Source organism: Otolemur garnettii, unplaced genomic scaffold (genome assembly GCF_000181295.1).
Source record: "Otolemur garnettii isolate 467f Iridium unplaced genomic scaffold, OtoGar3 scaffold00066, whole genome shotgun sequence".
In the NCBI taxonomy this organism is placed as follows: Eukaryota; Metazoa; Chordata; class Mammalia; order Primates; family Galagidae; genus Otolemur; species Otolemur garnettii.
The window spans coordinates 3,867,901-3,889,498 of NW_003852461.1; the positions used below are offsets into that span (position 1 = coordinate 3,867,901).

Consider the following 21,598-nt stretch of genomic DNA (forward strand, 5'->3'; position numbering starts at 1 on the left):
AGTCCTGAGAGGCTGCTCTCACCCGCCTCTGACAAATCGAGTTCGGTGGACCTATCCCCACCTCTGCTGCTATTTCCTTACAAATGTCCAATGTCATTGCTTGTCCATTCTACCTTCCACAAAATGCCTGGACACAAATGCAATGCAGTCAAGTTCTTTGTTAGTTTATTACAAGGGTGACTTTTCCAACATTGTCCCATAACGCGTTGCTCATTTTTGCCTGAGACCTCATCGGCATGGCCTTCACCATCCATGTTCGTATCAGGGATTTAGGATAATTGAGGCTTTCTCTTATAGCCCCTCTCTCCTCATCAGCATCGTCCTTCATGTTGCACCCCCAGCACTGTAGGCTGTTTCTGGCATGAACTTCAAAACTCTTCCAGCCTCCACTGAGTTCCAAAGCGGCTTCCATGTTGTAGGTTTTTGTGACAACCGCACCCATACTTAGGACCCTTACCTTCTACTGAATGAACCTCCTTGCCTTTGGTTTATTCCACTTCCTTGTTCCCCACAAAATATGCTACAAATCCCTTCCCTGGCAGACAGGAGCAGGAGGTGGGCCTGGGCAGGGTTGAAGCATGTACGGTGCAGGGCACTCAAACCCTGCCCTGTTCTGTGACCCAGGAGGTTCCTGAGACTCGGTTTCCTCAGCTGTAAAACAGGATCTATATAACACAGCTTGAGAAGTCTTGGATAAAATTAGATAAACTTTACTGTCTTTTGTGTGTGTGTGTGACAAACACTTCATTCTTCATGAATATATAATGACTCCCCAACCTCAAGGGTCTTCAACCATGACTCCACTTGAAGTTGCCTGGGGAGCTTTTAAAACTATGGATGTCCAGATCCCACCCTCATTGATTCAGATAGAATAGGACTGGGTGTGGTCTCTGGATGTCAGGGTTTTTAAAGCTCCCAGATGATTCTACTGTGCAACCGAGATGGAGTGTGTTCTTACATCAGGATTAAACATCTGTAAAGTGCCCCCTTAGTCTGGCCAATCGGGCCTCTTGTCAGTTTCTAGCGTATAAATGCCACTCTCCAGTAAACAAGGAATGTAAATGAATTATTAACATAAGTTAATTCAAAAAGTCAAAAGTAGGGCTGGGTGCAGTGGCTCACACTTGCAATCCCAGCATTCTGGGAGGATTGCTTGAGCCCAAAAGTTTAAGAATGTTGTGAGCTAGACTGACACTGTGGCACTTTACCCAGAGTGACAGTCTCACTTTGTCTCAGAAAAATAAAAAAAAAGTTTTCAAGAAAGTAGATTGATGAAAGAATGAAAACCAGTAAGTCTTTTTTCCCTTTCAAATAGGATATCTAAAAAATTCAAATAATCCATAAGCTTTAATTAATAATGGTAATGATAATAATGAGAGCGATGAGATGATGATAATTACTGTGTGGCAGGCATTATGCCGAGTGTTTTATAAGTCTTACTTTATTTACATCCTCTATTTTCCAGATTCCCTGTTCTTTCTTTCTCACCTTCAGATTTGTTTCACAATGGACTTCTTTTTCTTATGAATTATTTTTTATTAGATCATAACTTTGTACATTGATGCGCTTATGGGGCTCAGGGTACTGCTTCAATATACAATGTGAAATGCTTACACTGAACTAAGTAACACATCCATCACAATTATACTCATTACATAGTAGTTTTGAAATGTACCATTGCATCATGCATATTACGTGAGGTCCCCCCATTCACGATGGATTTCTGTCTTAAAAGTCTCCTTCTCATTTGCCTAGTTGATCTAGGTCTGTGTCAAATCCCGCACCAACTATAGGTACATAGTTGGAACACCAACTATAGGTACTCGTGGAAAGGCAAATCTCTCTTCCACCTGCCTCCTTCACCCCTTACGTCACGTGCCACTTATTTTGGCATTAACTTAGCAATAAATTTCGTGTAGCCCTAAAACTTCCTCTAAATGTTTCATGTATGAATAAATTTTATTATTACCCTAACAAGATAGAGGACTCTGGAAGGATTTGAGGAACCAATATATACATCGGTCACCAGGTATTTCTTTTTTCTTTTTTTTAATTTTTATTTATTTATTTATTTTTGGCCGGGGCTAGGTTTGAACCCGCCACCTCTGGCATATGGGGCCAGTGCCCTACCCTATGAGCCATAGGCGCTACCCCTAGGCATTTCTTGAGTACTTACCGTATGCTAGGCATGCAAATTTGGCCTACAAGGAGCTCACAACCTAATTGGGGAAACAGATAAATAAACAGAAATTTCAGTGCTACAGAACATTTCTCTGTTGAGGCATGACTGGTGAGCTGCGGTTACCGAGGCTGGCTGATGTGGTCAGCTCTCCTAGAGATGAGTCAGGGAGGATAGATTGATCACCACTACTGGCTTCTTCGAGTCCACTCTCCACTCTGGGAAACTGACCAATATGACCCCCATCTCATCTATGAACTGACTCTTGAACTCACTCACTTAATTAATCAACAGACGCTTCCTAGGTCTCTGCTATACTTGAGGCAAAACCCCGGCCTCTAGGGAGGATACAGTGATCAACAAAATAAACTTGATTCCTACTCTGAAGATCATTATCTCTTGGGAGAAGACAGATCTTAAATAGTCAGATGAGATGTGGGACTGGATGTATCTGTCATGGTCTGAACACCTGTATCCCTCTGAAATTCATATATTAAAATCCTAACCGCGGGTGATAAGTATGAGAAGGTATGGAATTTGGGAGGTGATTTGATCACAGGGTGGGGCCCTCATGAATGGGATTAGTGCCCTTAATTAAGAAACTTCAGAAACTTCCTGGCCCCTCCACCGAGTGAGGACACGATACTTCTGTGTAAACTGGGAAGCAAGCCCTCACCAGGTAGGTACTGCATCTGCTCAGATACCTCCATCTTGGCCTTCTCAGCCTCCAGAATTGTAGGAAACAAATTTCTGTTGATTCTTGGCCACCCGGTTTATGGTGCATTTGTTATAGCAGTCCAAATGGACAAAACAGAAAGTTGATAGTGAGCTACAGTTGAGAGTCCTTGAGAGTGGGGATGTCATTGCATGTTTACATGACTTCCTAAGGTTTGTTTTATAGATCCTATTTTGCAGCTAAGGAAACTGAGTCTCAAGACCCTCCTGGGTCGGGGCGGGGAGGGCCTTGGGCGAGAGGAGGGAGGACATTTGGTGTGATCTCGCCTAATGTGTGCAATGCAAGGGGTATTTCAAAATAGCAAAGAGTACTTTTAAATGTCTTACCACAAAAAATAAGTAATTGAGGTGATGGTTATGTTAACTGTGTTGATTTAAGCATTCCACATTATATATCAAATCATCACATTGTACCCCATGAATGCATAGAGTTATGATTTCAGTTAAAATTGAAAGAAAGAAGGAAAGAAGGAAGGAAGGAAGGAAGGAAGGGAGGAAAGGAAGGAAGGAAGGAAGGAAGGAAGGAAGGAAGGAAGGAAGGGAGGGAGGGAGGGAGGAAGGAAGGAAGAAAGGAAAAAAAAAGAAATAAAGAAAAGAAAAGAAAACCTCCTGGGTCGCAGAGCAGGCCAGAGTTTGAATGCCCTGCACCAAGTGCGTGCCTCCACCCTGCCCACTTCCGCCTTCTGCTCCTGTCTGCCAGGAGAGGGATTTGTAGGATCGTTTGTGGGGAAAGGGGCAGTGGAACAAACCAGAGGTGGGGAGGCTCGGGAGACGGTAATGTGGGCACAAAATGACAATCTGAGGATTGAGCAATTACCTGGATAATCTGTAAACCAAAACCAGCTGGGCACGGCCGCCTCCCTGTCACCTGAGCCAGAGACCCAGGCTGGTGTCTGCCCCACTCCTCCGAGATGCTTCTAAAACAGAAGTTTTAGAAACTAAAATACAGCAGCAGTTTCAAAAGCAGCACCCCCTCACCCCACTAGCAGCTTTGCCTGTCCATGAACCACTCGCTGCTACAAAGCAAAAAGGGTAAACCTCATCCGATGTGTTCCCCCTTAGGTCCTCTAAGAAGATCTATAATCTAAGGCTTTAGAGGTAGTGGGTGGAAACACATGGTTTAAAGATATAATCTTCAGCTTGACAAGATGTCTTTTGAAAAGGAAATTAATGACAGAATGAGAAGCAATCTGGAGAGGCTTTCTTCTTTCCTTTTTTTCTTCTTTGAGAGAAAGGAAGATCTAAAGAGCACAGCATTCAATGAATCTCCTCTGAACTACATGCCTTTATGGTGCAGAAAATGGACAGAGAGAGAAAGGGTAGGCTTCAAAAGTCACAGTGCAGCGGGGAGAGAGGACGGCAAAGCCAAGCTGTGCCCAGGCGAGGAGGGTCAGGCCTTCCGGCTGCTTCAGGCCTTTGCACAACCACTCCCAGGAGCCCCACCTCACTCCCCAGATCCCCCCTTCTCCTAGCCCTTCACCAGTAGTCTTCGGGACACAGTTAGAAAAGCTGGCCCTAGCTGGGCACGGTGGCTCATGCCTGTAATCCTAGCTCTCTGAGAGCCCGAAGTGGGTGGATTGTCTGAGCTCAGGAGTTAGAGACCAGCCTGAGCAAGAGCTGAGCAAGAGTCTCTAACAATAGCTGGGCATTGTGACAGAACTTATAGTCTTGGCTACTTGGGAGGCTGAGGCAAGAGAATCACTTGCGCCTAAGAGTGTGAGGTTACTGTGACTATGACACCACAGCACTCTACCAAGGGTGACAAGGTGAGACTCTGTCTCAAAAAAGAAATAAGAACTGACCCTGACCCCTTCCATTTCCCTGAACGTTCTCAGGTGATGCACTCTCAGGTGGCTCTGGGTTCCAGCACTTTCCCTGCTCAGTCCCTGTAACCTGCTTGTCTGTCTCCCAACCCACTGACCTCCTGCCGGGCACGTGGGGCTCGTGCTGCCACTGAAGCCCCAGCCACCAGCCTGGTGCTTGGTCCACAGGAGCTTTCAGGGACAGTTTGTAGGAACCTGCTTTCAACTCCAGAACGGCATTGCGTGTGCAGGAACTTGTGAAAGACGCGGTCACGGACTCCTGAGTCCCACAACCTTCCTATAGCATCAGAGGACAGCTGAACCATTGCTGGGGAGGACACCATTTCTGGGGGCACAAATTCAAGAGCAAGCCCACGTTTTCCATCTCTGTGGGGGAAAGTCCATCAACTCGAGTTAAAAATTTCTCATTCTTGGCCTTAGGATTTTCCTTCTCCCCCCGGGAGAGATAAAGAATAATTTATCTTTAATCTTCTGTATTAACAGCTTAAAATGTGAGATAAATCCTCCCATCCTAACCTGTTTTTAACAAATGAACCTGGCTGTCCAGTGGCAGGATACATGTCTGACGGATCTATTTCTCCGTTCTATTTCTTTAGCAATAGCCGCTGAGAACTTTTATCTGTTCCTGTCTCCCTCCCCCACTCCCACTTTCCTAACCAAGCCAGTGGAGCAAACAGCTGATGGATGGATGGTGTGAGGGAGAAAGGGGCCAGAATCAGATAGTTTTCAGGGAGTGAACAAACTGGCTTATTAACAAGGAGTCAGCAGGCAGGCGGTGGCCAGGGAAGGAGGAGTGGGCACCAGAGAATGGCCAGTGATGGATGAAGGGACACCTGGGGCTGCAAGGTGTGGACTCGAGATAAGTGGTGGGTGCAGCCAGTGGTGATAAGGGAGTGCCCGGGCTGCGGCACGCCCCCCTGCACAGGGGTGAATGTCAGACCGGCGACTTGACCCCCCTTGACAATCCTCAGAGAACTCCCACCGCAAATACAACTGCTATTTGTTTTCTTTTTTGTAAAACCCATCTACTCTGTCTACAAAGAGACAGAGGCTAGGCAGGCACAGAGGGGCAAATTTAGGCAGGATTGTTTTGATCAGCACCTAAGAATTGGAGGGCAGCTGAGCATTCGCCAGGTGCCAGGTCATTTTGGGTGATCCAGTCTCTGTATACAGGATGGACGTAAAGTTTGTGTGCGGTTCACTATGGTAAACTATGTGAAATTGCACACGGACATTATGTGCACCCTGTGTGTGTCTTGTCATTGAATCTGCCCTGGGGATTCATGGCTTCATTTTCTGATGAGGGCACTGAGGCACAGAGAGGGTAAGCAACTTGATTAAAGTCACACAGCTATGAAGCGATGGCATTTGGTCTTACACCTCTGTCTGTCTGCTCTCCATACTCACTCACATATCTGCTACAGGGATGTCAGACCAAGTGCCTCTCTGCCCCTTCTGTGTAAGCAGGCAGGTGGGCGTTTGCTCTGTGAATGAAGCTGAACCTGCTTCTGCTGCAGTGGGTCAGCAGCCTTGGACTGGCAGTGGACGTTCAAGCTGTGTGGTCCTGGGCAAATCACTCAGGCTCTCTGAGCCTCTGTCTCACCACCTGTCAAAGGCAGATAATAAACCCTTCCTTTTGCAGGCATTGAGAGGATTAAGCTGGATTAGGTACGTGAAAGTTCTTTGTAACTGGTAATGCCCTCTGCAAATATTAGTTATTATGCTGATACATTTTCCCTTAATAACCCGGAGCTTGGGCTATAAAAGGCCTCCATGCCCTTTATTAAGACATATCCTAGGAACTAAGCTATTTTATGTCTTTTTGTTCTTGTAAGTTCTAGCAGGTTTTGCACTGAATTGTATTTAAAGCAGTTGTAAATGACTTTTTAAAAGAGCAACCTGAGGTGGCTGTGGATGGTGTGGGATCCCTGGAAACATCGATGGCGGTGGCCGAGCTCGTTATGGAGTGCTAGGTGGGTGCAGGGTGCAATAGCTCACATAAAGATCACGACACCTGAGATGCAGAAATGGAGGCCCAGACAGGGACGTACCTCGTGTAAGGCCACAGAATAGGAAGTCACAGAGCCAGTCTCACACGACGGCTCTGTCATCCAAGATCTATTCTGTCTGTCCTCTCCGCTGTCTGCCCAGATTTGACTAAGAGGTCATGACCTCATCCCAGTATCTCCATAAACAGGTCCCTGAATTTCTGAACGCCTCAGTGTTGGAATTTGGCTTAACACTTAAGAAAAATAAATAACGCAAAGAGGAAAACGCATCATAGAAGCGTCTGATTTCACGACCACATCCAATGTACAGGGAATCCCCCGGAACTCACGTTTCTGTTGCAGCAAGCTGCTGCCAGCTTAAGGGGGGCCCTGTAGGTGGACACTAAGCCAGGGATGAGGAAGCCGAGGTTGGCACAGGACGTTGGGAGAGAATTTTGTTCTTTAAGTTGCTTCCCTGCCACATACTGGACTTTTGAAATCTCTTTGCGCCTTGGTTTTCTCATAAATGCTCAGTCCCCTCCATAACGGTAGAGTTCTCTGCCCCTTTCCTTCATAAAAGGAGGAGAGCCTGAGTGATTTGCCCAGAGACCCCTGGCTGTTACCAGGTGTCACCCCTAAATAAGTCCATCACCTCCTCCTGACACCAACTGTTTTTCCTCCATTTTTCCTCTGCAGTGCTAGCCACAAAGCCACCTGAAGGTGCCTCCCCTTCTTTCCTGTGTGGGGTCCCCTTTTTGGGGGGCTACTGTGTCCCTTCTCATGATGCCACTATCACGTGCCATCAGCTCACTGATGTTTCACACCAGCATGGGAAGGCTCATCCCTCCTCCCATTTGTCCCTCCTCTCCAGTTCATTAATTCGTGCAATAGTTACTTACCGATGGCCTGCCTACTTGTGCCACACACTGTCCTTGGTACTTGGGATATATGAATCAGAGCAGGAGACAGACACTATTTCTGTCTTGGTGGACACAATATTTGAAAAGGAACAACAAGTAAATTATGATACGATGTCCGCAAAGTCTGGAAACATCAGTGAATACACAAGATGCCCTTAAGAACATCTTCACATGATTACATGGATGGAGCTGGAACATATTCTTCTTAGCAAAGTATCTCAAGAATGGAAGAAAAAGTATCCAATGTACTCAGCCCTACTATGAAACCAATTTATAGCTTTGTTATGAAAGCTATAACCCAATTAGAGCCCAAGAAGAAGGGGAAAGGGGAGAGGGAGGAGAGGGAAGGGAAGAGGATGGGTGTAGGGAGGGTAAGTGGTGGGCCCACACCTACGGTGCATCTTATAGGGGTACATGTGAAATTTACTAGGTGTGGAATATAAATGTCTTAACACAATAACTAAGGAAATGCCGTGAAGGCTATGCTGACCAGTTTGATGAAAGCATTTCAGACTGTGTGTAAAACCAGCACATTGTATCCCATGATTGCATTAAGGTACATAACTATGATTTAATAAAAAAAAAAAACTATAAAAAAAGAACATCTTCAATCTGTAAAATAAAATATTGTCTGTGCTTCCCGACTTCACAAACCCTGCATGCCAAAATGAGCACCCTGATGGGGGAAGCACAGAGTGCAATGTGGGCAGAGAGTAGCCCCCTGTCGTAACCTAATGGGATGAGAAAAGGCTGCCTGAAAAAAGAGGTGGGCTGAGACCTGGGTGAGTGAGGAAGGGGCTTCCACAGGAGGGCGAGCGGTGGGGCTGCTCCGTGCAAGGCCCTACACCCAGGGCGTTTCTGCACGAGGTGCAGAGCATGGATGTCCTAATGGACACCAGGCTGCTGCTCCCAAGGGCCTTCTGCACCAGGCCCATTCTCTCCCGAGGACATTTTTATCCTGGAAGCAGGTCTAAGTCTTCTTCCTTAATAAAGAGATGAATTTTCCCTCTGGATTCTCTGCCAACAGATGCTCTTTTGTCTGGTCTCTGCACCCCACCTTGACGTCTATCATGGGCCCATTAGTCAGAGGATCGAGCTCCCTTTGAAGCCTTCTCTACCTGTCATCTGATGACTGGATTAATATCTACCCCATCAAATTCAGATAAAGATTAAATGAGATAATGTAGATTAAAAGACTTCATAAACTGAGAAGCACTCTATAATTGGCAGCTATTATTATTATTACTATTGTTAAGCTAATTATAATAATTACTATTCCCACAGAAGTTATTAGTCCCAGGTCACATGGGAAGCCTCCTACCCTGACATTCAGCGCATGGCAGAGATAACAGTGTTTCAAAGTTTGATACTCATGGCTGCAAAAATCTACTCACTCCCTCCCGGGTGCCTTGTGCTACGTTCAAGCTTCCAGGACCTCTGCCAGGCTCCACTGGCTGGACTGTGCCCCTCGGCTATCCCAGCTCCTTCAGAGGCGTACCGCTACCAGCCACGGTCGCCAAGGTTTACCAAAAGCACACTTCACATTTATTTTGTTTAATTCTCACATTCTGTGTCAGCCTCCTCCTAAATGCATTTGTTTGCAGAAAGAGCCACAAGGGGAAGTTCAGCCCACAAATAAGAATATAATTATGACACAGTTTAGCAGCGCCTGGGCGTCACCCGGGTATTCACCGGTGCTCCAAAATTCAATTGTTTCTCCTTCAAGACCACATTTAATAGGATAAACAATTTCTGCTAAATGCAATAACCACGAACCTGGGCTGTCATCGCCATAATCAACTCAAATTTCCCATTAGAAGCGGTGGCTGTGATTGAGACGCGGAATTTAATTTGGCTACGCTTGTGTCTTTGTGCTGGTGTCGGCTTCCTGGGAGCCTCCCATCAACCAAAGACAGAACCGCTCTTCCCCGTCTCCGGGGAATCTTAAAAGAAGATAGATTATAACTCAAGAAAATTATACTGCCTCAGTATAATGAAAAAGATAAAACATTATTGGATTAGCCTGGTGAAATAACAGCGGACGGCAAAGCAATAGCATGGAGCCCAACAAGGGCCCAGTCGGTCATCAGTTGCAGGGGACGGAGGGCTGCAGGAAGGCCGGTGGAAATGTCTCTGCTTCGCTGCAAGAACCCCACCTCCTTCCATCATTGTTGCGTTTGCATTCCAGATAGCTGGTTGAGCCAGATTCCTTAATATCTCGGAGCCTCCTCATTTGTAACCAAAGCAGTAACCAAGATGTTAAGCCCTCAGGCCTCAGCCTGAACCCGACAGTGAGCTCAGAGATGTGGCAGAAAAGGACTGGGTTAAAAATGAATATGAGCCAGTCCCCCCTTCACCAAGTCAGTGATTTTTCAACCAGTGCGTGTGCCGTGCGAGGATCTCAGGTGTGCTGCAAACATTTTTATAGATCATTAATTGAATTATTTTTGAAAAGGAGTTCAAGGCACAGTAAGTTTTCTTTTTTATTTATTTATTTTTACCAGCATGATTTAAGTGTGCCTCAGAAGTGTAACTATGGGTTCAAATGTGCTGTGAGATAAAAAAGGTTAAAAAACACTGAACTAAGGGTTTTTTGCCCCCACCAATTTTATTTCAACACATTCACCTGAGGTACTTCAATTAGACAGGAAATGACCAAGTGCAAAGAAAGCCTTAAGGGATGTTTTAATCAGCTGGAATGACTAGGTGAAAAAAATCTGTAGTTATTTACTAGGCAATCTAGAAAACAAAAGTATTTTGGTAACCTAGAGATCACTTGTCTTCTCATTTTCCTCATCAAGCCCAGCCCTTCCTGAAATGGTATTGCACAGAAGCCTGATTGAGTGAAGAAGAGCGTACTGACAATTTCATAGTGGGATGTCGGGGAAGGTATATGTTTCCGATGGCCCCACAGTCATGAACTTGAAATTCTCCTTGACACGGTTTCTCTTCCAGCCACCATGGCCGTCTCCTCTTCATCTCCTTTCACATTCTCTCATTCAGGGACCGGTCTCCCTGGCTCTTGTGCTCAGCTCTGGGTCTTCCTGGGAACACCCACGGCACTCCTCCTTAGGCACCACAATTCCGCTCTGCCCCACAACTCTTGGTCTCGACGTGCACAAGTGTGCCCTTCCTCTGCTCAGCATCAGAGAGATCTGAGGGGCCAGGACGCACCCTTCTCAGAAAGGAGTGGGTGGAAATTGGCCAACCCCCAGACTCTCTCTCTCTCATAGTACTTTCTGGTGTGTTCTATTTCATAAAAATTCTTTGTTAATCAGATACTCATTTACTGAGGGGTAAGAGAGCATTATAGTTAAGAGGTGCAAACTCTAGAACCCACATCTGGAGCTCAGTTCTGCCACTTTCCAACTGTGTAACCTTGGACAAGTCACCTAATGATTCTAAGCCTCAGTCCCCCCAGCTGTATAACAGGGCTGATAATAGCATCCCTTGTCAGGTTTTCATAAGAATGGAATGAATTACTGCCCTGAATCAGTGGCCAGCACACAGTAATTGCCCACTAAACATGAACTGCTGGTAATCATTGAACAAGACCTTGTACTTGTCAAAGAAATAACAATTTAATTTCCACTCATTGATTCATGATTAGATAGCTACTATGTGCTGATAGGGGAACTATAGGGTGAACAACTCCCAACACGGTTCCTGGTTGGTAGTAAACAGAAGTATGGTAGAGTGAGCAAAGTGAGGATTACAAACAAGTTTATGCCCTTAAGGAACCTGCAATTTCAGTTTAACTCACTATCCAAATCAATGTGCATTTTACAAACTAAAATCTCTATTTTAAACAGCCTGCATGGCACTGCTTCTGCCCTCGGGTGAGTCCCAGGTGGCAGGTGGAGTGGGGATGAGCTGGCCTGAGTTCTTGAGGGCTCAGAGCTGTCCCTGTTGCAGCCCACAGCTGTATCATCCTCTAGAAACTCTCCTTCCCTAGCAGTTGAGGGTTTCTGAATCAGGACCGGGGCAGGGGCTGCCCCCGTTTTGAGGAGGTGGATTGGTACACTGCCGTTGTCTTGTCTTACGCCCTCCAGAGCAGGAAGACCAGTTTGACCAGCAATTCCACTTCCCATCAGTGAGAACATCTGTAAGAAACAAGGTCAACAAGTCTTAATTAGCTCTTCTCATATTCTGGTCTTTTAATGGTGTTGGGCATGGGGTATGTAAATGGCCAAAAGATTTTGGGAGTCCCAATCTCGAATCTCCCTTTACCAATTGATCACCTGTCCTTTCTGTCCGCTGTACTTGCCATGCTCCTGCCTACCACAGGGCCTTTGCATGTGCTGTTCCTCTTGCTCGGAACACTCTTCCCTTCTCTAGTTACCTGGTCAATCCTAGTCACCCTTCAAATCTCAGTAAAAGTGTTATTTCTTCTGGAAAACTTTCTCTAACCCCTAAATCTCCATCAATTTCGCATACTATAAGCTCTCCCATCATTTTGTGGCAGTAGTTACAATTGGAACCTTAAATGCAATTCTGGGACTATTCTAATATCATTGATCTTCCCTTTCAAAGTGCAATCTCCATCATGACAGGGGAGATATCTGATTTGCTCACCCAGTGACAAGCCTGGCCTGGAGAAGGCCTTTGGTAAGCATTGGTTAAATGGATAAATAAATTTATAAATAAATGGTTTCCAACTTAGAAACTACAAGATAATGGTTAAGGCACAAGATAATGGATAATTTGCTTCTTCTCATTAATGGGGGCGATGGCACCTACAGAAAGCATTGTGTGTTTGAAGTGATCACGCTCTAATCCCTGACACCTGACTTTCACCTGAGGAATCTGGGGTTGTTGATGAGATTGGCAAGTAATCAGTTACTTTTCTCGTGATATAGAAATGTCTGGCTTTGCTGCTGACTCACAGTGTAATTCTGGGTAACTTCCTTAGTATCTCTGGGCCTTCCCATTTGTAAAGTGAGGCAGCGACAGTGGCTGGTTCTTAGGGTGTCCTCCAGCCAGCAGCAATCCTGTGGCTGTGTGACTGCACACTCGCTGGGCAGATCACTACTGGGGGTCTGGTTGAGGTGCAGGAAAGAGAAGAGTGTGTGGTGGGAATTACGATCACAGACTGTGCAGTCAGTCCCACTGGACGTGCACCTGGGTTCCTAACTTACTGTGGCCACCGGGCAAGGTCCTTTGGTACCAACTAAACTCAGATTCTTCATCTATAAAATGAGAATACCAATAGTATCCACCTCAGGGGGCCATTGTAAGGATGAAAGGATTTAACAGGTATAAGATACAAAGTCACAGTAGGCTCTAAACTAAGTAATCAATGCTGATCTTGCTTTTACAATGTATCTGCCATCATTCTGAGTGCTTTCCAGGCCTGGTTACAAGCCCAAGACTACTCTGTAAGGTCGATAAAAGGATCGTCTCTGTTTTACAGATGTGGAAACTGAGGCACACAGAAGATAAGTATCTTGCTCAAGGTCACAGTTATGAGATGATGAAGAAGGAATTTGAATCCAAGCTATGCCTGAGCCCTCGGTAGGTGCCTGGGACAAAGCAAAGTGCTCAGTCGCTGGTGGTTGTTTGATTGCACATGCCACTTCCATTGTTAAGAGAATCACCAAAAAGCCACAGGAAAAAAATGAAAGTGAGAGAGGCATGAAAGGTTGAGAACGCTTTTGTTTTTTCTTTTAATTTTTGAGATAGAGTCTAAAGCTGCTGCCCCGGGTAGAGTGCTGTGGCATCGCAGCTCACAGCAAATTCAAACTCTTGGGCTCAGGTGATTCTCTTGCCTCAGCCTCCCAAGTAGCTGGGACTACAGGCACCCACCATAACACCTGGCTGTTTTTTTGTTGCGGTTGCCATTGTTGTTTTAGCTGGCCCGGGGCCGGGTTTGAACCTGTCAGCCTGGGTGTATGTGGCCAGTGCCCTACCCACTGAGCTACAGGCACCGCCAAGGTTGAGAACTCTTAAGTAACAAATTGGCCAAAGAATTTGAGAGCGGGAAGAGATCTTAATGACAGCCTAGTTCTGGGTTTGTTAATTTAACATTATCTCACTGAGCGACAACTGTACCTGGCCATGAGACACAGGCAAATACAAGATGATCCCTACTCACAGACACATAAATACACACCCCAACCCAAAGGCCATGTGCAAAGAGCTACGATCGACTCGCACATAGAGAGAGGGTGCCAAGAAAATGGATACACAATTTAAGAGAGGAAAAAAGCTCTATTAAAATTGTAATGCACACTCTCTCTCTATATATAGAGGATTACAATACCTGATTATGTACATATATATTCATAGCAAAAGATGAATACAATCACATCACGTTTGAACACCTTGTCCTTGCAGGAGTCAAACACGGCTTGAGTATTACAATTTTAATACTTTTTTTTCCTTTCTTGAAATGTGTGTACATTTTTTTGGCACCCTCTGTCTGTTCAAAGTCCTAGGGAACCCATAAGAGAAACTAACCAATTCTACCTGCGGGATTAGAGGAATGTTTACAGAGGAACAGCATCGATGCTGAAATTTGGGGACTAAATAGGAGCAAAAGTAGAAAAAGAGGACAGGTTCTCAGAATGACTGGAAGAGCTGGCCGACAAATGCCGAACACCGGTGGTCCTGTAACGGGAAGAGCTCTCAGTTGCGAAGATAATGAAATATGCCATCAGGGTAGAGGACGCAGCTTGAGTTTCCCAGCCTGATACTCACACCCCCACCTTGCTCTTGTTCTTCTGAATTATTGTTCTCTGGGTTTGCCTAGAGTTTTCTTTTCCAACTCTCAGACTCCTTACTTTGCCGAGAGGTGATCTCACAGGCTGGGCCTCGGAATCCCACAGGACAGATGCAGTCACAGCGTGATTCTGAGAAGACAAGGCAGAGAGTGTCAACCACCCCAGGTGCAGCAAAGAACTCCTGAAGCTCAGCCCCCCGCACCCCTGAATTTCCACTGGGTTATGGCAGAGTCTAGATTTAGTTGGACAGCTTGCAATAAGCTGGTCCAGTGCCCAGAATACCTCCTGCTTCCTTGAGGGTCCTATGCCATGAGAGGGTGCTTGCTTCCATCCCAGGGAATCCCAGGGATTTGTTGAGGACAAGCCCTCATCAGCTGACCTTTGACCCAGACATTCAAGCTTTTAAGGTCAGAAGCTACACTGGTAGTCACAGAGGCCAGTCATCACTGATGTTCAACTTCATCACAGGGGACTGTGCAGCCTCTGCCTGGAAACCTCTAGGCCGGGAACCCCCTACCCTTAGATGTCTCCTCCTACCTTTGGCCAGCTCAGACTCTTTGGAAGTGATTCCCTGTGCTAATTTGCAATCTGCAGTGGAACTCCCCGTCTGGATCACACGGAACCTCTATCTGGGATTGTCCTTCACAGGTCAGGGCCTAGGAGCACCCTAGCCTCTGGCCCCAGATTTTCCCTCACCTCCTCCCTCTACCCCACAGCCTCAAGTGGGTCCCAGATTCTAGGTCCAAATTGCACACGAGGCAAAGGGGATTTCATCAACTCTAGATGCCAACCTGGAGCTGATGAGCTGATCCTGCTTGTAGGGAACTGACCCCGCATAGCTGGCCTTGTGCTGGTGGCAGAACTTCAGGCCTTACACTGTCACTTGTGTCTGCCTTGACCAGAAGCATCCTGTCCAAGAGGCCAGAGGCAGAGTCCTCAGTCCCAGCCTGGCAACGGGAACCCTTCTGCCTGAGAATACACCTTCTCTTATGTCTCCTCTGTTGATCTTGCTCTGGCTACATGGGCTGTCCTGATTCCAGCTGGCTCCCGTCCTTGCCGTAACCAGCTGCCCCTGTTTTGACTGATGGACTGAAGTCCCCTTTGGAGTCTTGCTAGCCTATCACAATGGGAGCACATGCTCCCAGGACCTCACCCCTCCCAGTGAACCTAGATGTGACCCTTGAAGTTAACAGTTGAGTTCTAGTGGCCTGTCCTTGTTGCCACCTTCAAAATCTCACCACATACGAATGTGCCAATCAGGACATGTATAAAAGGGTTCTCTGGCTCAGCCCAGGCCCACTTCTTTGAAGATTAGAGATTTTCTGCGTCTGTCCCCACGCCTTAGTGTGCCTCCCACCTCAGCCTGCTGCTGTTTTCAGCTTAATTCTGCTATCACCTGCTGTGACAGCCAGACCAGTTGCCCCTAGGTGCCACCTTCAAACAGAGGGCACAGAGCCTCCTCCAGATCAGAGCTCCTCCGGGGTTAACAGCTGCCCAAAACGCTACCTTTCAGGACAGGCACTCCGTTCCCGTGACACGGGGCACAGTGGCAGGGGCTGAATTCCCTCTGGAACTCCTCCAGGGCCTGCTTCATGTTCTGCTTCACTGTGCTGGAAAAGGCGAAGTCTGTGGCCGTCACCAGTTCATACAGAGGCTCCACCTGGAAAGAGGGAGGACAGGCATTTCTTAGAGAGAAAACGGGTATCAAACGAAACTGTGACATCAAAATGAACGGGAACAGCCGGAAAGTCAGCGCAGGGAGGTAGGTCCACATGGGTCCACCTGGAGCTGGCTGGATGCTGTGGCTCGCAGAGCGGGGCACCATCCTCTCTGCCTCCCCCCCACCTAATATGCAGAAAGCTCATTCAAACTCAGGTCAACCAACACTTTCTGAGCACCTACTAAGTGCTGGGCAGTAAGCACAATTAAAAGGAAGATAAATTCCCTCCTTTCCAAGAACCAGAATGTTGACACACAGATTGAGAGAGAGATGCCAATCAATGATCGCAGCACAGTGGTCACAGGTGACAGCTGAAACTTGTAGAGAGAAGCAGGACAGAGGTAGAGAAGGGTGGATGGCTCATTTATCTTTGGCGTGGCAGAGAAGGTGATTTCCAGAAGCTCTTTGAAAATAATACTATCATCACTACCTTCTCCAAAGTTATCAAAATTACTGTACCATGCAAGGGCCACCGTCAGGAAACCTTTCAGGAACTCCAGAGCTCCCAGAACGTCTTCTGTCCATGAAGTACTCCAGGTACTGCCTGCCCTGCTCATCGGGTACAAAGTCTGTGTTTCTGCCGGCTCCTTTTTCTTTACAGTCATTAACTTTTTCTTTTCTTTTCTTCTCCTTTTTTTAACTTGCAGAGGCGTCTTGTTTCCTTCTCTGATTGGATCATAAGCCCTCAGAGATCAGGATAATGTTGTGGCCCCGTGTGTGGAGGGTGCAGCCCCCCTGAGCGGGTCAAGGGCTGGAGGTAGGAGGATGGACGGATGGATGGATGGATGTCCTCATCAGGCATCGGCAGCAGACACAGAAGATGAAACAGAAGAGGGTGGTCAGTGGGTGCGCGTGACAGTATTGAGAGGAAGAAACCACGGATGGATATGGCGATGTTTGTAAGTTAGGAAAACAAGAGGCATTGTCTGAAGACGTAGATTAAAATGCTGGATTCCTCTCAGCTTCTGTGTCAACCCCAGGGCCAGGTTCTAAAGACCCGAGAGGCAGTTAAAAATGCTCAACTTGGAGCAAGTGTCACTCCAGGGCCAGCTTCCTCTCCGGATTTTGTTGGCGATCCGCCCTAATCCAGCCCTGGAGAGTTTAGGGTCTGACTAAATGCAGGCAATCACGGCTAATAGAAGCCTCCAGTGGGAAGAAAATTGCTTCCATTTCTTAATGCATCTGACACTGACCTTCGCTCCAGTGGGCAAAGCAAGGCCCCTCGGTGGTCCCATTGTCTCACCGTTTTGTGGTCAATGAATTGATCCAGAGGCTGTTTGCAGAATCCTCCAGCCTGCTGGCTGCAGGTGGGAAGGAGAGCAGGGAGGAGGGGGGGCAGCGTGTCGTATCGTACACCAGTGAAGAACTCCTCCTACTGTCCGCCTTTGCTCCGGAAGCACCTTGCAGTCTGCATTTAACCACTAAAGCGTTTTCCTACCAGCACTGAGATTCACTTCGGTAGACAGAGCAAATCAGTACCCAGACTGGGAGAAAACGTCCACATACGCTGTGTTCCGGGAGTTGTGTAGAAGTCTACAACTGTGATCCCACTGGCTCCTCACCAGGGAGCAATTATCAGCCCCGGTGACAGGTGAGGTGAAATCACTTGATCCAGGTCACACAACCCATAAATAGCATGACCACGATTCTAATCCCAAGCCTGGGTTTTCCCTTCTAGCTCATAATGATTATTGATAAAAACGTCCTGATTATTCCCAGTTACAATCTCTTATCCCAGGACTCTCCAAATGCTGCAGGCTGCATTTTGCCTTGGAATGGCCCTAACCCCTCAGGACTCCACAGTTCACTTTTCAACTTAATAAAGCACATTTATCTGTTCTTTGGTTTGCTGTTCCTTTTTTTCCTGTCTTTTCCCTCCCATCTTCCTCCCTCCTTCCTGATTTCCCTTCCTCTTCCTCTTTCTTTTCCACTTCTCCCCAAGATACGCAATCCTAACCACTCACGTGGCTCGTAGGGTCCTTAACACTCCCACCCTGTGAAAATTTTCTTTATCATATAGATGGTGGGCGCCATCTATTAAATACCACGCAGGTCTCTGGAGAGGACCTTGGGGTTCTTGGTGATCACAAGTAGTTATTGCCACAGCCAGCATTTACCAGGCACTAAATTCGATACTTCACATACCTCATACCTTAACTAACAGTCCTCGCAACAATCTAACGAGTCACGGTGATCTTCTGTTTCCTCATTGGACAGAAGATAAAGTTGTAGCACAGAAAAGTTAAGTGTCCTGACAAAAGTCACACAGGAGTAAGTGGTGGGAAAGGATTGGAAATGTCAACACTGTGGTCTGTCTCCTTTCAGGATAAATTGTTTTGGTAACTAGACGGACGTATCCAGAGGACGGATAGGTGGATACTTAGACTAAGTTGGTGGTGTTAGTGCAGTTTGACATCTCGCTTTTTCACTTGACATCCAAATGTGAGCGTTTTCCCTTATGAGTCAATATACGTTGAGAAAGTAATTTTTCGCGGCTTCAGAGTCATTGTATGGATGAACCAGAACATGCTCAACTCTTCCCCGGTTATCGAGCCTTTAGAAAATGTCCTCTTTCCTTTCTCCTCTTGCTACGACAACCAATAAAATAACACCTGTCTTTCGGGAGGCACCTGTGGCTCAGTGAGGAGGGTGCCGGCTCCATACACCGAGGGTGGTGGGTTCAAACCCGGCCCTGGCCAAACTGCAACAACGACAACAAATCCATGTCTTTATACACACATACCAACTTTTCAAATGATTTCCTTAGTATATTCTTGCCTTGGGGGTTACTGGATTACAAGGAACCACCATTTTTAATATTCTGGATATCTCTGCTTAATTCCTTTCCTAAAGAGTTGTATCAGATTATATTGTGACTCTCTTTTACAAAAGTGCCCATCTCATTGCTTCTATTATAGATTTTTAACCATCGTCAATTTGATAGGTAGAAATTTTTTTTTTTAAATTTCAAAACCATCGTTTTAAATTGTAGCATGACTTCTGCTTTCATTTTTTTATTACTACAGAAGCTAAACATTCCGTGGAGTTACCGGCCAACTGAGAGACGTCCATTGCCTTTAAAATGTTCCTTTCTTAGGAATAGTATCATTCCGCACATAAAAAAGATTGTATTTGTTGCAGAATTATTTTGTTGTGGTATGTTATCTACCCTTGAGTTATATGCCTGGTTTTCTTATTAGAAATTCAGAATTTATTTTTGTGGATGGATGTATCAGGCCAGATCCTACCATAATGTCTGTATTTTATGCCTTCTCTTGGCTGGAGTCACTTGCTTTTAGAAAATCCTTAAGTAATGTGCTTTTAGAAAGGTGTGATGGTCATTATCACTGCTTATCAAATATTCAGCTTCTTTTCCTTCTGGACACGTGGTGGGGCTACAGGTCCTGACTTCACTGAAGGCAGGTTGTAGTGTGACTTATTCTAAACAGTGGAAAGGTCAGCAGAAGAGCACGTCACTTCTAAGGTAGAAAATTTCAGAGAAGAGCTGAAGTGTCCCCCTTTTTGATCACTGGTGATCTTGGAAGGATGTGACAAGGTGAGGGCCCCACCATCTGGATCCCTAAGTCACTGCGTTGAGCAGCCATTGCAATTTGGGATTGTTTCTCTGAAGCACGATGTCGGCTATCCTGACCTCTGTGTGAGCACCATTCGCTGCCTTACTTTCCCCCTCTGTTCTGTGCATGACAGACATATTTCTCACACAACACCATTAGCGTGGGTCCAGCCTCCAATGCAGCTACACTGCCCACTGCAGAAACAGACACAGGCTTTGTGACTATGATTACCAGCCACATGCAGGACACTCATTTCTATCTGAATATCAGATAAACAACAAATAGTTTTTTAGTATAACTATGTCCCGGGCAATATCTGGGAGATGCTCACATTGAAAAAACCATCCCTTATTTATGTGAAATTCAAATGTAACTGGACATCTCTCATTTGCTAAACCTGGCAAGCCTTTAATACAACGGACCCTCCATAGCTGACCGCCTCCCTACCCCAACCACCTCCTTAAATTGACCTAATTGGCACAGACTGGGCAGGCACCTTTTAACCTATCAGCACAGTAGGCCAGTAGGCCTAGTTCCTTATGTCGTCTGCCTTTGTGTGTTGACAGTTTGTTACAGTGTCTTGGATGGTCACCTTACAAAGGTTCAAAATGTCTTTGAAATTCTTGACCCATTAATGACCATGTCCTTGGGCCACATGTCTTTCCTGCAGGACCTCACAGGTGTTTGCTCCTTTCGCTACAGGCATTTCATGCTGCAAAGAGTTCTAAGACTGGGTTCACGTTCCCCCTGTAGGATATATTTCAACATTTCATTAGGATGTGTTTCCAGGTTGCTTTGTTTTCAACACTTCTGCTTTGTCCCCAATGATCTGCTCATTATGTGCGATCAGCTCAGGGGAGTTTCTGGTACTGTGTGCTTGATTCACGCGTCTTCACCTGGAATCTTCTCTTCCGTAGGAAGAAGCCCCTGGGTTTCAGCTTTCTGCTTCTGCCCATCACATTTCTTTCCTGGTATTGTTTGAACCTCTTTGTCTTCTGCCTCCGCATTGTGAGAACTTCTCACAGCACCTTCCACATCACTGACTCGATTTTCTGCAGCGTCAATTCTGTCGAGCTTCCGACGTAGGTTTTAATGCTGCTATTGTGCTTCTGCTTCCCCGTACTCAGCCACGTCCTTTTCATCGGATTGGTGTCCAAACACCTCAGCTTCTACTTTTTATTTCATAAATTCCTCTTTTTCTTTGGTTTTGTTATAATCACCAAGTAAACACATGCCACAATTTACGTCTACGTTTCAATGTTTTAGACATATCCTCATTTTCTACATCTTGAACGTAGTTCTAATCTATTGTGTTTAAACATCTCTTTAGATATCCACTGCCATCTGCGACGTCTTCTTGGAACAAAAACCCACCTCCCTACGTCTAAAGTTTTCCTCTGAGCACTGCGAGTGCACATCTCTGCTGTCTCCAGCCCCGCTACTTTGCTTCTAGAGAAATCATTTTTCAGACCTTGATCTTGGAGACTGGTTTTTGTCATCAAGCCTTGGCTGAAACTCTTACTTCCAGGAACTGCTCATCTCGGCGCTCTGCTGTGCTGAAGCCGGTTGCCACTCCAGCTGCCTGGTAAGTTGGCTTTGCAGGGACAGATGACAGCGGCATGATGTGGAGGCACCTGTGGTTTTATCTCACTGGAGCAGAGTACAGCGAGAGTGGGCTGCCCAGGGCACGTGTTTCCCACTCAGCGGAGGAAGGTGCGGAGGTCCACGACCGCCGTCACCTCTCCTGCTTCTGCCACTCCCACGACAGTCCTGAGAACATCTCTGAGTCTCTGACACAGCCCACATCACCTCCTGTGTGCCACTTGCCATTTCCAGAGCCAGGGTGGCATCTGCACCTATCCGGGTACCAAGGCATTCCCCTGCTTCTCAGATTTTAGAAAACATTCAGATAAGGTATCTCAGTAAAAGGTAAGGA

The 21,598-nt window shown here is 46.3% G+C and overlaps 1 protein-coding gene across 2 annotated transcripts in view; it reads right to left on the bottom strand.

Moving 5' to 3' along the window:
- Window positions 1-11,398: 11,398 nt before the first annotated feature.
- C8B (complement C8 beta chain) overlaps window positions 11,399-21,598 on the bottom strand; it is a 39,931-nt gene continuing 29,731 nt past the window's right edge. Inside the window, exons 10-12 of one of the 2 annotated variants that reach the window (XM_003793122.3) lie at window positions 15,874-16,027; window positions 14,428-14,496; window positions 11,399-11,748 (exon numbers count right to left, since the gene is read on the bottom strand). In XM_003793122.3, the coding sequence (XP_003793170.1) occupies window positions 11,597-11,748; window positions 14,428-14,496; window positions 15,874-16,027 (375 nt within the window). In that variant the 3' untranslated portion in view covers window positions 11,399-11,596. Of the gene's footprint in view, window positions 11,749-14,344; window positions 14,497-15,873; window positions 16,028-21,598 lie in introns of both variants that reach the window. The other variant, XM_023515081.1, reaches the window with a different exon arrangement.